Source organism: Glandiceps talaboti, chromosome 15, assembly GCF_964340395.1.
Source record: "Glandiceps talaboti chromosome 15, keGlaTala1.1, whole genome shotgun sequence".
Lineage (NCBI taxonomy): Eukaryota > Metazoa > Hemichordata > Enteropneusta > Spengelidae > Glandiceps > Glandiceps talaboti.
Window position 1 is genome coordinate 14,576,500 of NC_135563.1, and position 21,887 is coordinate 14,598,386.

Here is a 21,887-nt window from a genome sequence, read left to right on the forward strand (position 1 = left end):
GTCGTAAAACCATATGTCAAATTTATGGCAACAGATGGCCAGGTGTCGACATGTCTGAATCTCATCACGAAAGTGAACTATTAGTAACTGGGAAAAATAAATTTTTTAAAAGTTGAAGACCTTGTTTCCCCAAAAAATTAAAACAAATAACAAAATACAAAACTTTTGAAGATTATGAGACTAGTAAAAATTCTCGCAAATGACTGGTGCCAGTTTACTAGTAACTGGAAAATAAAAAAAATTCAAGTAAAAGACAACTTTCTCCTTTAAAAATGAACTAAAAAAGTGAATCATAACAAAACATTAGAAGATTATGAAACTAATAAAATATCTCCCAAGTGACTGGTGTCAGTCTAGGTTATACCCAAGAATAATTGGAGAGATGTACTGCTGACAATTTGATACATCTTCCCATATTTCAGGAGCTATTCGAAATCCTTGAAATAGAAATATGCACTCGAGCTCCTCGACAAAAACATGAAAACACGCAGAGGACCCCTGTGGGTGGTTCCACCCCCTGATTATATAGCGCAACCACCCCCACCCCACCGCCTGATACAACATTCTATTTTCCAAGGGTATGGACAGTATACAAAACTTACGTGTAACCACAATTTCATATCAAAGAAACATGTACCGAGGAATTTGACATTTGTACCTAGTTACCGCACTTACAGCACAGCAATTTTTTTTAATAGCTTATACCCTGGAAACATTTTTTTTTCTGTCTTGATTTGGTCAGCAGTTTTTTCTCTCGAAAATCCTCCAGCCACCTTCTCCCCGCCCCCAGAAATCAAATGGTTTACCCCAAATTGTAATCCTAGTCTGAACTCCTAGCCTGCTGACGTATGTATTCTAGTATTAATTAAAGCAAGCTCCTTATCATCTCCAACCCCTTTAGCGGTCTGAGTTATCATGAGTCATATATCGGCACCCGCACATGTCCCCATAGGGACACGTTATCCTGGTGTGATGGTTTCTTTCTGACTTTAAAAAAAATTATATTGCGATGAAATATATTAATATTAATTATAGAGGTGAGTTATCAACACTTCACAGTCGGGTATAAAGACGACCCTTTCCCATCTGTTTCACTATCTCGTCTGTCTTACAATAGTTTAGAATGATAGATCGATAGACGTAGAGGTCTCTCGTCAGTCAGTCAGTCAGTCAGTCAGTCAGTCAGTCAGTGAGTTAGTTTATTTCAGTAAAACAAGATTGACAGCACACATACACAAATAAAAACGATTGGTACGAATTGTTGAATTACTTGGCTAACACGAAGTCAAACACTCATCGATTATCTATGATTCAAATGTCTGCGAATCATCACATTTCAAGCGTGGTTAACGTCGTGTAGAGTAGAGATTGCTGACGGTGTGTTTACTGTTTATCCTTAACGCATTGCTTGTTCATTCTCAATGAACATGAAGGGGTGACAGTTTAAAACCGAGTCCCCCGTGATCATTCCGTCAATAGTTCCCCCTCATGACCAGGTTGGCCACAGGTCTGTCTGTCTGTCTGTATGTATGTATGTATGTATGTATGTATGTATGTATGTATGTATGTATGTATGGAGAGAGAGAGAGAGAGAGAGAGAGAGAGAGAGAGAGAGAGAGAGAGAGAGAGAGAGAGAGAGAGAGAGAGAGAGAGAGAGAGAGAGAGATGATGATGATGACGATGATGATGCCGCAGACATTATCAAATATAGAAATCCATTGCATTTGACTACTACTAGCAATGAATAAATGGATTGACCAATTAATTTATCGATTAAGCGTAAATTGTGTGTCATTACTAGTATGATACAGAAGTATAATGCACACAGTGCGAACGTCCCGTCGCATTGAATAGGTAATTTGCATATATTAAGTCGCGAACGATTACGCATGTGCCGTTTATGGGTCATTATAATAACAATGCATCAAAACCAAGAGGATGGGAGGCTAAATACTCGCGATGAAATCGAGTGTCTCGCGACTCACTACCAGAGCTGTTGGCCATGTGGAAGATATGTCTCGCAGTAGTTTATCTACTGGTGGCCGTGGCCGTCACGGGCTTTCAGCCCTTGCCAGCAATGAGGCTACAACCAGGGGGATTGGACAACGGGAATCAGAACCCGCGAAACATGGAGCGTGGAAAACGTCCCTTCATGGACCCACCGAAAGTGAGATACGAACAGCGAGTAGATAGCATTCTTGAAGAAACTTATAAATGGCAGGAAAACAAGAGAGCGGCTATTCTCTGCCCGAAAGGTACATTTATTGCGGAGATAGCATTTATCTTTTCGGGAATGAAGAGATACTTCGGGAGCAACCTGAAACGCTTCAAGCTAACTGACCTTCCGCACGTCAGTACGACTAACCGGGAAATAGTCCTCAAGAGACGTACAGGTGAACCTAAAGCAAAGGGGTTCTGGAATGCAAATATTGGAGAGGACGACTCAATATCTAGCTGTGACCCAGTTTTATTCTGTCTTGGACATCAAGCATGTCTTTTTAAAGTCACCATCGATGTATGTGCCAACGATCCAATGCCAGGACAAAGAAAAATATTAGATATGAGAGTGTCTTGTGTTCCGGATAACTTATTTTCGAAATATTTTTACGACGCAGTAAATACGAATAATGAACTCTCAGAGAATGTAATGAGCCGCCAGAATAAAATTTTGTACTTGTATATAAACGATGATAACACAGACGATTTAGCTGTGTCCCTCATTCAAGTTCCTATGACGGAAGATGAACTCTTTGGTATTGGTTGTCCGGAACCAAAAGAAGCATATTCGAAGGGGTAAGTGTTGGCGACGCTGTTTGTTGGCTATAAATACGTAGGTGCTATGCACTTTCCATTGTATGTAGTGTGTAGTACAGAAATGTCAGACGGTGATTACGTAATACTTTAAAACTGTCGTGTCATACAGTGGTTTCTATGCCATCATTCATGGAGGTAGAAATATGTCTTTCCTAATTTCATGCTGTCATTCATTCATATTTAAGTTTGTTTGTCATGTCGAATGTGAAATGTTAAAGAGTGCTTTACATTTTGTGAATGGTTGTACAGTCATAAACATATTGTCGAACGTGAAAATCATTTGACAGATTTGGGATGGTTTTCTGTAAAAGTAACTGTTCAACGTTAGCATACTTGAGGGTTTAAAAAAAAAGAAGTTTTATTTCCAGGATTACCAAGGGAGCAAGTTTCATTTTATAGGTTCCTGAGTAATTAGTCATATCTTTGTAATATGCCACAGGTTTCAACACCTGTACAGAGATGTGAAGTCCCAGGAGTATTAATACTGTTTTCTCTTGGGATTAATTTGGAAGATATTCAATATAAAACTGCTTCAGATGTGAAAATCGTGTAAATTATTATATAACTACCTCAAAACATTACAAATGTACTTGTACTGGAGAAAGCTGTTTTAATAGAAAAATCTCAATTTCACAGCTTCAAATTCGTGAGACATATACACATAGTCACCCCAGGTTTTGAGACAGAATAGCAGGATCTGCTCATTTTTCTTGTAATATATAAATAATCTAGATCTGTGGTTGAAAACAATACATTGTCATACATTTAGGTGTAAAGGTGATTTGGACTGATAATAGCCACTCCAGTACAAGATAATTCAGCAAGCTAGGCAAACACCCTGATAATGTTATCTTGAGTTATCATGTCATGTGCTATCATGGTCAGACTATTGGCTGTCACAGTACTATTAAAAGTACACAGTACAAAGTAAGCAAATAGAGATAAACATCATAAACAATTCCAAAAACTTTGGTCCAATAATAACTATATGCTGTGACTTTTTTTAAAATACTGAATGCAGGATTCATGAATATATTTAGATTCGTATTGCTGTAAAGAACTGTTATATCGTTGATCGTCATCAATAGATAAAAATAGACACCATGAAATAAAATATGATGAAAACAGTTTTAAAGAGTCCGTTGTGAATGCAAGAAAAATGTTATCAATTCTTATAGTAGTGCTAAAACTTAAAAGCAGTTATTTGATATTTTCACAATTAAAAGCTACATGTTTGACAATTCAAAATGTAAATGAAAATACTCTGGTAATAATAGTAATTACATTCAAACAGGGCCCTTACAAGTATTATTTGTCACATGTTCTGGCATGTACTTTCTATGATCATACTTATAATTGTTAATGGAACGATTTCATATAGGAAAGATTTGAAGACGCAAGTAACATAAACCATGGGTGGTTCTGTTATACAAAATGTACAAGTTGCTATAGCTAGCCTAGTCACTGTTCAATTTGTTGTACACCCATCACCAGTAAAAGCACAACCATGTACAGCTAAAATGATGAAGGCTTGGTGTTTCACTCATGCAACATGACATTTATTACACACCCTCAGACAACTTCTAATGCAAAAGAAACAACATAGGTGTCATGCACAGTGGGGATGCCGTAGTAGTCAAGTTGATATGTTGATTATCACTATCAATTTAATACAAAATGAACAATTGAAGCCATCAAGTCCATGTGTAATGAATTCATAAGAAGCCTGGTGTTACTGCACTTAGAAAGAACAATGCTTATCAGTGTTCATTGTTATTGGACAAAGGATCCTGATGTGTTTACTGTGTCTCTGTTATTGTTCGTCTAGAGTTGTCATATGTCTATCTCTGTGTTAAAAATGTAATGAACTTCCATAAGTGAAACACCAAGCCTACATCATTTTAGTTGTAACTGTTTTTTCCTCCATGTTGTGACACTCAGACAGGTAGTGGTGCATTGCAAAACCATTTATTTTTATTACAAATTAATAGTACACAGGTCTATATCATTCACACCACATTGTATGTTTGCAAATTGACCAGGGTTTGATTTGTGATCTAAAAAACCCCAAATTTTTATATCCCATTGTTGAATATCAATTCTTAATCTCTGTATGAAATTCATGTACATGTGTGTGGTATTGCCATTAGAAAGACTAAACAGCTAGAAACTGTAACAGGTGGTGGTCTTTCTCATATTATATCCTGAATGAATGCTCAAGTTAAAAATTCTTTCATTTTATGTGAATCTAATTGTTATAATTGGTTTGATGCATTTACATGAAAGTTTACATCTAGTAATTAAGTTTTTGTCACTGATGCCTAAAATTGAGGTCTGTTCACCTTGACTACAGCCTGACTCCAGTAATGTAACACCATGTCAGCTATTTGTTATTACAAAAGAATACTGCTGCAGTTGCTATGCATTCATAGCAAAAATCTCTTGTCTGTGCATCAGTACAAATATTTATTGGTGTGTGACCTCATGTATGAACATGTAAAAGTCAATCTGTTACATGTATAGCAGCAGATTTGTAATGAAAATAAGTGGTTAGTTTAGATCTGTACCGTCCATGGTATCGAATTGTGAAATTCGATGCCATGGATGACACTACTACAGTATTTTTTGTGGGCTATGAAGATTTTAGCATCACTTGTGGCCAATTTGCACCAAGTTAATACAGACATTAAATCAACACCTCTAGACTTCTAGCTTAAACAGATGTAATGTGTACATTTTTGTACAGTGACTCAATGGTGTCACTAAAGACAGTGTCGTAAATTGCTATGACCTGAAGGTAGCAGTGGATGACATCAATCAAATCACTTACTATAAAATGTCATGTATCTTATAATGCTGTTAGAATTGTCAACTAAATCCTGCTAATATTAATACATATAGGTGACAAAAGGTGGTGGAGGTTTGAGAAATTTGTCCAATCTGAGTCACTCAACCTTCGCAAAAAAAATACATCTACGTAAAGTACATGTAGTGTGCATAATCAGCATTCTATATGTATATAGTATTCATGTATTCATACTTGTTTTGTGAACTTAGTGTTTGATTTGGAGTACATGTACCTACAGTTGTTAATTTACTTGCCGAAGTTTACCTCAAAATTCAAATAAATTCTCTAATATTGGTATACATGTACATGTATGTGAACTGGTCCCGGAAAGACTTCCTCAGCCTCATACAGTTTCTGTGAAATCTAAAAATGGTTATATCAATTAGCGCAAGTTGATTATTCATGAGTCCAATCAGAAAGTCAAGTACTATGTAAGTGTACAGTACACACACAATAGAAGTAGTTAAAATGTGTTGCAAGGTCATATATACACATTGTCCTGAACAATAGAGCTGTTAATGAAAGTTGGTTTCATTTTATAGTCAATCATCATAGTGTTTTTATAATGTAAGGATCTACTACCCTGGCAGTTGAGGTCTCGGTTTACTAAGATAGACATGAATCAAAACCATTGTCATGACATGTTGATATATTTAAAGATATTTAATGGATATTTGTTTAATTGTACTCACAGTAGGGTGCCATTTCTGTTGACTTCCAGCATTATCTTGCAATTTGCATTTTTGGGGACTTCCAATGTTGACACTATCTTGATCACAGGCTGATTAGATTGTAGATTTGTACAACAGAGGAACCACTATCACCCACTTGTGTAAATCTACCACAGGTACATGTAGTGTAGTGTCTTAGTAAACCAAGATTTTGATTGCCAGAGTAGTATCTTGACTACACATATCTATTATCAAAAACATTTCTCATTGAAGCAAAAAATATTTATCTAGAATATTATTATTTGAAATAATAATGATATTATTTCAGTACTGTATAACATATTTCAGGGCTAGGTTAGCTTCAAAGGTTTAGGAAATGCGTGTTCAGTATATTTAGAATCAATTATTTACGCTAGAGTTTTGATGTTAATAATGATTGACAGAACAAGACTGATAAACTTCATGTTTCGCAATAATCACACATACTGGCAAGCTGTGTCTTGTAATAATATCATGCTGGGTTTGCCAGTCAGTAACGATATGAGGTACTATCGGAGATGTAAACCATACATTTTGACACAATGTAGAGAGCAAAAATTATATGTGATTTGCCAACAGTGTGTATGTATGTACCTAGGTATTATTGACCTGGAATGGTTTCCTGTTTCCAATGATGATGACCGTGAAGTAATGGGTTTTTCTATAATAAGGAATTATTTTGTATTGATTTCATGACATCAACGTGTAGTCCTCTCTGCAATCAATTCTACACAGTGGCATCTGACACTGTGTCACAGCTGAACGTTATCACCTACACTACTAAGCTGTGTGTACATTAAACATGTATGTATTCATCTGTACCTGTATGTGCATAACTACTGTAGTCTAGTACAATACACAGATTCTGACTTGCCATTCATCTTTCTCGCCATAAAGGGTGTAAAAACAGTATGCTAAATCTGTACCACTACACTTCATAAACAGACTTCAATTTATGTATAAATGGTTCGCTGAAAACTAGTTACATCGTTACTGTTAAAAATGACACACCAACACACAACACTCAACAGTGTAACTGTAAGGTGTATTCATTGGAGTACATTTATAAAAGGGTATTGCATTTATCCTGTGTGAAGTTTAAGTCAACTGTAAGGAATATATAGTAGTTATGTCGTGAAAGTTAATATCTCAAGGTGTCACTTGAGGAAGGTGTTGGAAATTTTGATCACATCAGTGTAGAAAATGTGACTGATCGAGTTAACTTCTATATCGTGAATGGCAATATTATACAATAGAACATGCTAAAAGTACTTTCATAGAAATTGGCTGATTTGGAATGAAAACTTAATGTTTGGTCATTTGAACTTATACTTTAAACTACAGTAATCCCTTCTCTAGTAATTTTATTGTATTTTTTTTAATGAGAATTCATCTCTTTCCTTTGGGACTGATGCAAGGAAAAGAAAAAAATAGATATTTATAGTGAAAAAGAGACACGAGTCAATTGAGGAAAAAATAGACAAACACTCCAGTACTTCAGACTTGTAAATTGATACATTTGAGGTAGGATGATACATGTACATGCTTTAATATTTCCTTTTCCAAAGTACTGAATTCCCTATTAATACTGTATCATGAAAGTCGACTGGAATCGTGAGTTTGTCATTAGAATGTGAAATTAACATAGCAAGGAGATATCATACATTAATACATGTATCACATAAACGTGCCATTCTTCACCTGTGTGACATCAAACAGGGCAGATCAAGAATCTAAATCATTCCTGTTCTACCGATCTCAACTGTGTCTGCCAATTCTATGCCACGAGTTATTGTAATAATTATGTACTTTCAAAACTGGTAAATGCACACATTTCTTTACACTCATCCTTGGGTGGCATGAGTCTGATACGTAGAGGTACTTTTATTTTTATTTAACAAATTTTATTCTAACTAAAAAATGATGTAGATTATCTATGACAATTTTTATGTAGCAGCCGATAAGCTTTATACTTCTGACTTTCCGTTGAGGTCAGAGCTCCGAAATTACACTTCCCGAATGAATTTACTTCTGGAACAAATATTACGAACGTAATTAAAATGATGGAACAAAAGTCGCATTCAGGCAAGGTTTACTTACATTTTAAAACTAAATTTGATATTACATGTACATTGCAAAGTTACAACCAATACTTTTGGTTGAGAAACCCACAGCACAGTGTGACCTGTACGTAAGCTTGACCTTGCGACTTGGCATGTGATTACATAATTTACATAATATGATTCTGTGGACTACAAATTCTCACCTACCGACTCAAATTTGTATTAGTCCACGGAATCACTCGGAGCATTATGACGAAAAACTAACATTAATTTTGTGGGATGATATACCATGTATAAATAACGTGTATGCCAGCATGATTTATGAGATGTGTGTGACTCATATACCAGTTACAATCAACCATGAAGTCTAGAGCATTTACAGGATGTCTGTGTCCCATCTGACCTTATATTGGCCTACAATTAAAGGGAAGCAAGTTCTATTATTTCCCCTAGAGAGGGTAGTTCAGCGGCAAGAGTTCAAGATGTGAGTAATATCTCTAAAGGTATAAAAGGTATCCATTCATTAGTTTATACATGTATGTATTAAAAAACATCCATTTGTTGTAAAATTAGTTAAACCTTTATGTGAAAGGTGCACATCTGTTAAGTGAATTTCATGAACTAAATATACTACATGTTGTTGTGAAGTTAATGACGAAATACAGGGTAAAAATTGTTCAGTCTGCCTGCTCTGAAAGATGACATCATGCTTCGTTAGGTTCAAACTAATGAAAATTTTGTCAAAAATCATTTTCATCAAATGTAGAACTAAATAATGAAACACTGCAACCAGTGTGGTTATATTACAATGTATCTGCAAGTACATGTACCGGTATTTAAATTTAAATATCACCCCCCCCCCCCCCACCACCACCACCACCACCACCACACTTGATGAACATTCATATGACCTAGCAGTGACCCAACTTTTCTTACAGTAGTGAAAGGAAAGGAATAACATACATATTAAATGGCAACCAGCATGGTTCTTACAGATCACACTTTGATGGATATTTTCTGTGGTGCAATCACTGCATAATTTGTGATGTGTAGCAACTATTGCAATGAATAGTGAGGTTGGGGACTCAAAATGTGGCATATAATAAACAAGAGACCAGCTTTGATACTAGAGTGAATACATGTATGTAGAGGTTTGAAAATTCATACAAAAGCCATGCCATATGATAAACTTCACCAAAAATAGGCACATTCATCGAAATCTGGTGTTTGAAATCGTACAAAATCACACCATCTGATAGAATTGTAAATGCTCGGATACATGTAGATGCATTTAGTGAATATGCAAGTTTGGGAACTTATTGGTAAAATCATGCCATATGCGTAATATATGCAAAACTAGGTACATTTATCAAAATTTCAGGTTGGCTACTCATACAAAATCATGCCTTGTTTGATACTTTTGCAAACACAAACTTAAAGCAGGTGCATTTATTGATTATTTGGGTTTGAATTCACTTTTTGTATTCCTAAAAGACATCCTACAGTCAACTGTATTCCTAAGTAAAAGACATCGTACAGTATTCCTAAATGACATCCTACAGTTAAATGAAGTCTTGCAATATGGTATTTATGATGAATATAAAGGCGGATATGTTTGGAACTCCTACTAAATCATGCCACGTTACAAAACACAATGACTGGTAGTACTAGTAGGGTACATTGTGGATCTAAAATGAGTCAGAGAGAAGCTGAAACTTACAAAACAACCATACCTATCACATATGGTTAACCCAAGCTCAGATGCTGCTATTATTGAAAAAATAAAACTTTGGCAGATGGTTAGCACAAACACAGTTCCTGTTTCAACTTTTGTCTTTCAAAAAAAAAGACAAGACCAAAATTAATTGAAAATGGCAACCGAGTAGTCTTGTGAGAAATATTAAAATGTCGGATGTGATAAGGGACTACTGTGACATAGAATGTAACCTATCGGGAGATAATTAAATCTTTTAACTAATTGCGTACCTTGGGAAACCAACTGCCAGAGGTGAAGATATTTAATTATCATTTTACCTCTGGAATATCAAATAATGTAGATAAATTAAAAAAAAAAATGAATTCTCAGTTTAATTAACTCCTACACTGGTAATGTGTTGTTTCGTTTAGATATATTTGCAAAATAAAACTGAATAACAATATTTTATTCTGGGATTTGCTTCCAAGACAGTTTTTGACTCTGAGCGTAGACATTTTAATTAGTAAATGTATTTTGCAATTCCTAATCATGTAACCTTTTTGTCATTTTCTTTTCCTTTGAAAATGTCTGGCTGTGTGTGCATGTCATTTTTAATTTTAGACGATGCATCACTGTTTTTTTTTCATGGCAGTAGTAAGAAAGTAAAATGTACCTGAATTCCCAAAATTTTTTACTCGGTTTCCTATAAAAGTCCTGATACAAGATATGGAATTATGGATACAGTTGTACCTGATTTTGATTGCCTGTTACCATGGTTACCAAACCTTAAACAAAAATGTTACACCAGCAGAAAGTAAGACTGTAAAGTGTTCACGGATTCGTTATTATTTTGATTGTAAGTCAACTTGACAGGTGAAGTCAATACATTGTACCATAAAGAATAAATAATCGAACTCGCATATTATGAAAACAACTGTGCGAAAAGTGCTGGTGATGATTTATGAAGTAATGCTTTTAATGATTTAAAGATTACTGTTTGTGGAAAAGCTTATTCATGTACACGTACATGTATTGTTAGCTGTGTATTATATGTCAGTTTTGTAGTGTCTAATATTTGAGGTGACACACATAAAAAAATAAATGGAAATTTTTACAAAGATTGTATTTTAATGGAGACGTGTGGGCTTTAAAGTACAGCAGAGAAATTGAGCCTTTGTTGAGAACATAAGGAGAATTTAGCATTTTAGAAATCAGTTGTTTAATGTCAAAAGCTTAAAAGGTTTCTGATAATAACATGATTTCTGACTAAATGTATTCCAGTTTAAATGCCAAGTATGGATTATCCACAGCAACATATCAAATTATACAGAGATAATATCGATAATATTACATATTTCATATTTTCTCAAGGATTTAGGAAAAAAATCTGAAATGAAATCAAGAAAGTAGCCGGAAAGGATCATACTCCAAAAGGCTGATCAATTTACAGTACGGTGCCTTCAGTTTGAAGGAAATAGTTGCCCTAAAACTTTTTGCATATACCATAAACCAGTTAATTTTTCGATACATCATAACTTGCATTTTGTATCACTTTCATGATAACCAGTGACCACTGGTATTACAACGTATTTAGGATTTATATTGCATGTGGGATGGCACAATATGACATTCAATTTCTATCAATCTAAAGAAAGATTATCCTCTGCAACAGCTGTTTTGGTTTTATTCGTCACTGAGAGACAAAGGACTGCCGGGCGTTTGGGGTGAAGAACATGGGATGTCACTTCATGTAGTGAGATTGAAAGTAGGAATGGATAGATTAGAATATCAATAATTATTCCAATATGGTCAGTGGAATCACTGAAAAAACAGTTGGGTTTAATAACTTGTCAGGTTCCTGAGAGGGAAGGCTGTAAATAACGTATACATGTATTATCGGGGACGTCATCCTTGTATTCACTTACATTTTGAAATGATGGAGTTACAGAGATTTCGTACTACAATAGAAGGAATAAGTTCTCATATTTTCCTTTTTTTAAATACTTCATACATTATTATTATAATATCAATCGGGAATTGAATTGAAAATTCTCAACAGAAAAGGTTTGTTATTTATCCACCGTGTTTTTGACAAAGATGTATCGGTATACATGTACAATGTCTGAATGCGTAGATTAGTTATTACAAGAGAACTATGTATTCAAACTGGCCAGTGTTTTCTTCAGATTTAATGAATGATTCAACATGATTTGCAAAGAAAATGTTTGATATTTATTCACCATGATTCTCACAAAGATGAATTGGTACACAATGTCTTGCATGTATAAATTGTGTGTGAACTTACGAATTGTACATGTATTCAAACTGGCCAATGTTTTCATCAGATTTAGTTGTTAATATACTGATTAATTTGCAAAGAAAACGTTTGAGCACTCCACATTTTCATATTTTCCTTCCAATTTGAGAAGTCTTCGGCCATGAATCCTTCTATAGACTGGTAAAGTAGGGACTTTGATTGATTGATTGATTGATTTGATTTATGTTTGTTATTGATTTGCAAATATAAGACAACAAATCTTTAAGTGACTGTGAAATCTCACTTGATTGTGGGCTTTTCCATATAGAAATGTTATACATTAAATTATTCATGAGAAGTGATTAACATGTACTTATTAACATATAGAGATGTGTTTCATCTTATTACTTGTCACCTGATTCAAAAGGTCACCTGACTCAGGTGAACTGTCGTCTACAAGTTGCTAGATATTGATCAGTGACAATTTATATTTGTTGGTCCTCCTAATATTAACAAGGGGATGTCGGCCAAAATCAATCTTCCCTTACTGCGATAGTCTGGGCCTTCAAAATGATGTCCTCAATCATGCATATATGTATACAGCAGTAGTTGACTATTACACAAACACACACATGCCTACTTTATGTGTATACTATCATAAACATAAACTGCTGCCACCAGGGATATGTGCAGGTAACTTGGTTATGTTTATATACCACAATTCTATAAATTGTAGTTACAACATGTTACTAAGCTGCTGTACATGTATGTGAATCCTTTCATTGGTTTATAATACAGTTTGAATCAATCACCACTTGGCTAGGTCAGTTTGTCAGCAAAACACATGTACATGTACTGCACATATATTGTAGTTTCTAGCCTCAACTGATGTCATCAAGGGTTAGGGTGTCCTGGGTGGGAAAGGGGTACAGGATGGGATGGTTTACATGTACATGTATATAACTGAAGTACATGTACATGTAGGGTAGGGATGTAATGTATCTGGGGGATGGGGTGGATATGTCTTTATAGCTTAGGTGGGGTGGGGTGGGATGGTGTCAGGTGTGTCTTTAGCTGAGGTGAGGTACTAACTCTGTGTATAGTTGAGTGGGGATGGGCCAGGGGTTGAGTATAATATAAGTGAGGTTGGGTGAGATGTAGATCATCTACATGTAGCTGAGATGGGATGGGGTGGGTGGATGGAGTTGTATGTCTATAGCTGAGGTGGTGTGGGGATGTATATAGCTTCATGAATGAGTTGTCTCCCAAATACATATTTCCATCAGTGCAAATATACAAATGTATTTCCGACATTCAAAAAATGCATATTATTTTTTCTTAGTATTTACCAATGTAGTGGTACATTAATCATCCACAAGTGATATCACATTAATCTCTTGGGATTTATAAAAAAAATGTCAATTACTATTATGTCTTTGTGATAATGTTTCACAAAAGTATCATTTAATGGATCATAGTCTGCAAGAAATATCTAGCATCAGAAATACTCTGTACATGTACATGTTGTGTCAGGTTCTTTAAAAATATACATTTTATTAAATAGCTCAGTTCCATTCATTTGTAATACTATAATACTCCTGCTGGTTGGTATTTATTATGCATACAAAGTCAGTGAATGTGTTTGATTTTTTGGAGTATATTATTAACTAAAGAAAAGAAGAAGTGCCCCCCCCCCCTCCCGCCCCCCTCCCCATCCATCAGAATAATTTGATTTCTTAGTAAGAATAATTTCATCATTATATGCTACAGTAAGTCATACATGTGATGTAAATTTCTATGAAAGTGAATCTCTTGTAATTTCAAGATTTAAGTATCCAGTTGCATTGTAACAATGTCAAAGAGAAAGTTTGTCTGCAGTATTTGGTTTCAAATGTGGAAGTACAGTGTACATGTACATGTATATCGCCATAGTATTGGTAAAAAACACACAATATATTAAAGTATTTTAGTACATTTAGGATGTGAAATTAAAACTGAAATATTTGATTTAGATAAGGGATTTCAATGAAATAGAAATCCTGCAAATGTGTACATGTTTGTAATCAAAAGAGTACTATTTTTCATCAGATTCAATTGCTTGATTTAAGAAATTGTTAAAAACTGATGTTTATCAATGCAAGTATTGTATATTTACATGTGCCTTGACGCTATGTAGGAAAAGCTTAAGGCAGAACAATTTCTAGAGTTAACTTACGTCAACAGTCTAGCAGAATAGGGAAATATTTGCTTTAGGAGATTGTATCCACAAATGTAGTGTAGTTTATGGTGAGATCCACCTACATGTATGTGGATAAGGACATTGAGAGTTGTGGTACAGTGTCCTGTATTTAGGTCCTTGGCTACGAAAAATCTGTATAGTGTCTGTTCTTTACAACCTAAAGTTTGTACATTTGTATGTATAGGTACATTTGTAAATGTGGGAATAACCCTGGATGTACACGTAGCAGCAATTCATGATCATCTTTTTCAGCCATTTGCATTGCTCAGAATATCATAAATGTATATTGGTAATCAAATATTGTTAAATCCAATATGCACTATGTGTATTTTTGAATTAGTTCATGTATATATCATGTATTCTTTCCTTATTTTTATGTGTCTAGTTATAGAATATGAACCTTGTGTTTAAGGTTATGCCAACAGGGAAGAGTAGTTTCGGATTAGCATATCTTGTTTTAAACTTATCCAGAGGGGTAAACAGATTTGTCAGTGTACAATATAAGTACATACGGTGACCCTATAGTGTTTATGACGTACATACAGTATGGTGGAAGATTGTAGATTTAAGATAGAGGAAGACTTAGACCAGAGAGACTCCAGTTGGCTAGCATCTGTCTCGTCATTCTAACAAACAACATTGTTGAGCCAGATACATGTAGAGCGGCTACAGGAAGTCTTTGGGCTAGTAAGACCTAAAATCACTGTCACTCCTGGAGCAAAATGAAAATTTTAATATCACATTTCTTTTAAGGTATAGAATGATAATTAAGGACAAAATATGAGACTTCAAGAACAGATTAATTTTAAAAAACTGATATTTGTTGCATTTGTATGATGTAAGTGTATATTAACGCAAAATATTATACAGTAACAGTGTAATTTAGGATTGGATGTACATGGACATGTACAAAATGTAGCTCAGTTGAAAATTGTGAAACCAAAGCTTGCCACTGAGAGGATGCAAAAAGAGAGCCAGAAATCAATCACTCAAAAATCAATTCCTGCACTCTAATGTGTGACGTGTGTGCAAATGTCAATGATGCACAAAAGTATAGCAGTAATCATTACAAATAAAAATTAGGATTACATGTAAGTAAAAAAGACGGTGATAATATGAACATAGTGAAAATTCATCGATACATTTTATTGTCTTGATATGTACCAGCACACATACAATGTTTCATTTTAGAAAGAAGTAATGATTGTTACACATGTACAGGAGAAATGAAGATGCCTTGGTGTTTCACTCATGAGACATGATGTATTCTATTCACACTCTTCACAACTTCAAATGCAGAATAAACTTGCATGTACAGGTGGAGGTGCTGCCACAGTGGCGTAGACTGTCAAAAGTCGTTTCGTGCCTTTTTTTGCCACGTTTCATCCAAAACAAAGTCGGCGCCTCGCTTGTGCCTCTGACACTCGCTGTTGCTATCAGTACGCAGTTATACTAGTATTGCTCCGGATGATGGGAGTGAGGTGACGACTTTAGTTTTAGATGAAACATAGCGAAAAGGTACAAACGACTGTCAACAGTCTAACAATGGGGATATAGAAGTAGACAAGTTACCATGTTGATTATCAGGTGGAAAGTAAACAATTGAAGCTATAAAATCATCAAGTCAATGTAATGTTATTATCAGTTAGAAAGTAAACAGTTTAAGCCATTTACAAATGTAAATCATCAAGTCCATTTCAAATGTTTCCAGCAGAAACCTGTTTCCACTTCACTGTAAACAAGTAGCAATACTTAAGTTATCACTTTTCAGTGTGATGAGATAATATTAAGTGGCATCCTGCTGTGCGTGTTGTGTCTCAGTGTTATTGTTAGTCTTGAGTTGAATTGTGTCTATCTTTGTGTAATGTTTCATGGTGAAACACCAAGGCAACTTCATTTCTCCTGTAATACGAACAGCGTGACTATTCATGGAGTGTGTATACATACAAGCACGTGTATTTAGATATTTGGTTAGCATTCGATTAAGTAAAACGAACACAGTGACATTTTAAATGTACCGTACTATATTAAAGGTACCAACACATACAATAGATAGTTATTGGTTTTAGTAAGAAAGATGTCAATAAAACAAACAGTGACACTATACATGGTCCTTGATTTACTGTCACATTATCTAAAGGTACATGTACCAGCACATTTTGATAGGTACAGTATTTGGTTTATGAGAAAGATGTCGGTTAAACTAGCAAAGAGTGACAATTCATGGACATATTTTCTGTAAGTTACCAGGAAATACCAATAGATATTTGGCTTAAGTGAGAAAGATGTCATTAATACGAACACTGAGTTATAATTCATCAATTTCTATATCCATGTGTACCAACACATACAATAAATCTTTGGTTTTACTGTCAGTAGCACATACAATTAGATATCCCATTTAATAGAGTGTGATTGGTGATAAAAACACAGTGTGACAGTTTATACAATGTACATTAATGGGATCTATCAGCACATACATGTATGTGTACATGGTTTTTAGCAAGAAGGTGAATATGAACACTGAATTGACAATTCATGGGGCCATACATTTATATTGTCGCATTCTATACCTACATGTACCATCACATACAGTAGATATTTAGTTTGTGATAATTAATATGAATGTTGAGGAGTTGAACATGGATATACCTCTACATGTATGCCTACATGTACATGTAGTCTAGTTCCTGACGTCCGTGTTCCCACTTTACACTATGTTATCTTTACACCTTACGTCTAGTCAATGTCGTTACTCTAGGCATTAAATGTGGTTCAACTCCATGCTGAGTGAAGCGCAAACGTCGCATGTCAGTAGTAATCCATTACAAATTGACAGGCTGTCGTCACTCATTAATATTCATTATATGAACGCTGTAGGTGGGAGCACAGAATTCTGTGTGGGAGTAATTACATTGACTAGACATAATGTGTGAAGATAACATACAATGTAGTATACAATCGGAATACGGTCATGAGGAACTAGACTAGCCTACATGTACATGTACATTATATAGCTGTGGATTGAAATAGAAATCTAATTGTACGTATTAGTGACAAAGAAATCATTACTATGAACAGAATAACAATTTATTGAATATACTTGAAATTATACCATGCACAAGCCTTGAGTTAAACATAAAATATGGAATATACAAAAATGTATACTTTGGTTGTTCTATGTCATGACAGTGTGTATCTACATAAATTACATGTCACGACAATTTGTCTCTACATCACTTTTTCTTCTGTGTTCGAAATATGAGAAAATGAGTCAAAACATTCAAAATTGCCATTACTTTCCCTGATTTTTAAAAATAGTATTGGCGTTGGTATAATTAGGTTATTTTCTAATATTTTTCTTATTCAGTCGAAAAATATTCATAACCTAAAGACCCCTTTAATAGTTCACATATTTTCCCTGACCAAAGGAATAAAAATATTGGGGAAGAACATGTACTTCCAGAGTGACTACATTGTACATTTTGTATCTGTGGATATACAGGTACATGTACATTGTACAATGTAGACATCGGAGATATCGTAACAATATGTGTACCTCTGATATTTATGTAGGTACCAGTGCAGCATACATGTATAAAAAACATACAGATTATGTATGTACAGATTTATCATTGTTACAGGTAGTGCAGAAATCATTTGTAAAACTCATAAAATATTACTATCGATAATGCCTTCCGGATTATATGGGTAATTATCTAAAGCTACCAGGCAGTGGTAAATGCTGGTATTTTCCTAGAAACTAGAAAATTGTCTGACTACTGCTGGCTTGGAAATGGTACCAGGCCATACATGCAGGTTGAAATGTGAGTTTTGTGGTTTGTAAAATATTTATCTAGAAAGTCATGGGTACAAAAGACATTTTAATTAATGAGTACATTGTACATGTTTTAGCATTTTTCTTACATGGTGAAAAAAAGAGTAAAATTCGTGAAAATTTGTCTTTTATGAAAATATCAAGATGTATGATTATAACCACTGGTGCAAGTACATGTACACTATTCATGTACATCATATAGTAGACATAAAAACCATAAATGATTTATTTGTTGAAGTGATTATTTTAGTGATTTATTCGCATACTCAGAAAACATAGAAACATTTTGCAGAGGTTTAGGAACACTCAGATTTTGGTGAAAAAAATACTGGTCTGAAAATTGGTTGGGAATTTGCTTGTAATGTCGAGATCATGGAATTTGCTAGTAATGTCCAGATCTAGGCATAGTCAAGACAAAATGTCCCATAGCAACCAAGGCCACACTCGTAGCAACAACCTAATGCCAGGCTTTTTATAAAGATAACTACTGATGGGTAGTCAAGTGTATGAGCATTCAACAAAATAAACAAAATCTGTTCTCATAGCAACCAAGGCCACACCCATAGCAACAGCCTAATGCAAGTGTCTTTACAAAGATAACAACACTGATGGGCATTCACGTGAATGAGCATCGTTTATGTTCATAGCAACCATTGCCACACTCTTAGCAATAACGAAACATCAGTGGCTGTTGTATATATCACATGCATGTACTAAAAACCAGGGGGATTAAGTTACATGTAAGTGAATCAAGTGTGCCTTGCAACATACACCAACGGAGGGGCTATGCTTACAACCATAGTCATGATATTAGCAATCGAACAAAGATAAATTATGGGATGGTACATGTACATGTACATTGTATGTACCAATCCAAATAAATTGTATCCTGTGAATAGTTGCCAAAACTATGAAGCTATGCTACAATGTCATTGGCACTGTTATTTGAACAGATCATGTTTACTGTCAGGATATAGTTTTTTTTTAGACAATTAAATAAATCACATGCCCAGTGAAGGTCAAGGACTCTCAATATCCTCTGTGTTACATAAATCATTCATATCTTCCTGGCCAAAATATTCAATAATTCATTGTTTGATCATGAGCATTAAAGTATGAAAGATGTTGATAAGCCGTAAAATTCCTTTTATGATACATGTAATCGCTGTTGATTTATAGGATATAATTGCCTATATTATTGTAACTGGGACTCTACTTCTGGTTTTATTACATTTAAATTGTCTCATTATATTCATATTAGATTCAAGTGAAAATAAATACAAAACAGCCCTATATATGTACATGTATGATGTGTACACATATCATACCCCTTTCATTATTTGCCATATATTTTCTGAAGAGTTTAATACAGTGGTACATTGTATAGTGAAAACTGTTATGCCCTTGTTATTAGCTGAATTACATGTACATTTTGTACCTTCTATTTAGTTGTACATTTTTTGTACACTGGTTTGATATTCATGAGTATGATTGAATATACACTAGTGATCATAACCTAACTATTAGTATTAGATAGTATATTTAGTACATCCATTTCTTTGCACACTGTAGTTACAGTGTGCAAAGAAATGGATGTACTAAATATACTATCTAATTTACTAATAGTTAGGTTATGATCATACATCATACATGTACAGCAGTCAACATATACTGGTATGTACATACATTGTACATTGAAAACAAAGACTTTAATAATTCCCATGAAATTGTGAAAATAATTCTACCAGTTAAAACTATACATGTACATTTTTTGTACAAGCACTGGGGCTTTAAAACTGTACTAGCTGTTCCAGTTTTGAAATATTTTGTTAAATGTACAGTCTAAGCAAACAAATTGTTTGGTTCCAGTTACCCGACCCCACCTAATTTTTCACTGCCAACCCTACATTTTTTTACGTATTTAAGAAAAAAATAATAAAATCGTGAAAATTGTGTGAAGTCTCGCAAGAAATAGTGGATGCGGAAACTGACAATATAAAACTGTTCTTCCAATCTGTAATGGCTGATACATACATGTAAATTTGTATATCCTCCCCTGTGTTACCACAGACCCAGGGTCAGTTTTGGTATTACCATGGATTTGCTTCCAAAGCCACAGGTAACTGTAACTTAAGCCATGTTTTGTAAGACATCCTCCCTCGTGTTATCGCAGACCTCAAGGTGTTAGTTACCATGGTCTCAAATTCTTAGCCAAGAAATCACTGAATGATTTTCAATTCCAGGTGGTGTCAGTAGAGATCTTACACTACAAGAATACAGAAACTGATTATAATTCCAGCATTACCATCGTCAGTGTTATTATAAATGACTTTTGTTGAGGGATTAGCTCTCAGTAAGATTTGTCATCCAGCATTTTAAGTCTACACACATCTTTTCCAGTATACTACAGTCAAATATTGAACATACAACATGTCATTGATAAATTGTTGTATTTTCTTTTTCAAAGTTTGCGCAAAACATACTTTGAGTTTGTTATTAGATAAACAGGGATCAGTCCAATTATAGTAAGAGGACTAAAAGAACTGGAAATGTGGTCTTTTTGTTCTTTCTTTATTTATTTAAGTTAATAGACTTATAAATGAATACATCTTTGAATGATTTAAGAGTAGGAGATGAAATTGAAAGTAGTTGTTCCAACCATCAGTCAACCGAAGCAGCTAACACACAAGTGGGTTTTATCATTTACTTTTATCAGTAGAGAGTAGAGAAGGTTAGAGTTGAGATCTGTAGGAAGTGTCTTAATTCTAACTTATTGCATCTGATTTACTTCTGATAAAGTTGATCTGTGGGTAGTCAGACTTGATTGAATGATCAAATATGTATCCCATGGTTGCTATTCATTTTCATTAGACTTACAAAAAAATGTAGGCACTGACTCAGCTAGAGCTAAAGGAGACACATCCATACAGTCATTACCAGCTTGACTTCTTCATTTAGGCTAGTTAGTCCCCGCGGACGAAGTCCGGAACGGGGACTTATGGATTGGGTTCCGTCTGTCCGTCCGTGCGTCCGTGCGTCCGTGCATCCGTGCGTCCGTCCGTCCGTCCGTCCGCAGCCGTTTCTTGGAGATGCCTGTACCGATTTTTTTCAAACTTGGTACAGGAGCAACATGCTATGGCATACATATGCACGTCAATTTGTTTTATGATACGATCCAATATGGCCGCCTAGCAGCCATTTTGTTTGCGAATTTTCCCTGTCTAAAGCCATAACTCAGACATGCTCACACAGATCTCATTCAGAGTTGGTATTAGGACAGTGTTCTATGGCATATATGTGCATATTCATTGTTGTCATGATACGATCCAATATGGCCGCCTGGTAGCCATTTTGTTTGTGAATTTTCATGTCCAAAGCCATAACTTAGACATGCTTGAACAGATCTCATTCAAAGTTGGTTT

The 21,887-nt window shown here is 34.8% G+C and overlaps 2 protein-coding genes across 2 annotated transcripts in view; one reads left to right on the plus strand and one right to left on the minus strand.

Moving 5' to 3' along the window:
* LOC144446975 (deoxynucleoside triphosphate triphosphohydrolase SAMHD1-like) overlaps positions 1-21,887 on the minus strand; it is a 367,634-nt gene that overhangs the window by 275,109 nt on the left and 70,638 nt on the right. The window lies entirely within an intron of this gene.
* Positions 2,003-21,887, plus strand: part of LOC144446252 (uncharacterized) — a 75,958-nt gene continuing 56,073 nt past the window's right edge. Inside the window, exon 1 of the mRNA XM_078136004.1 lies at positions 2,003-2,793. Coding sequence (XP_077992130.1) covers positions 2,003-2,793 — 791 coding nt within the window. The remainder of the gene's footprint in view (positions 2,794-21,887) is intronic.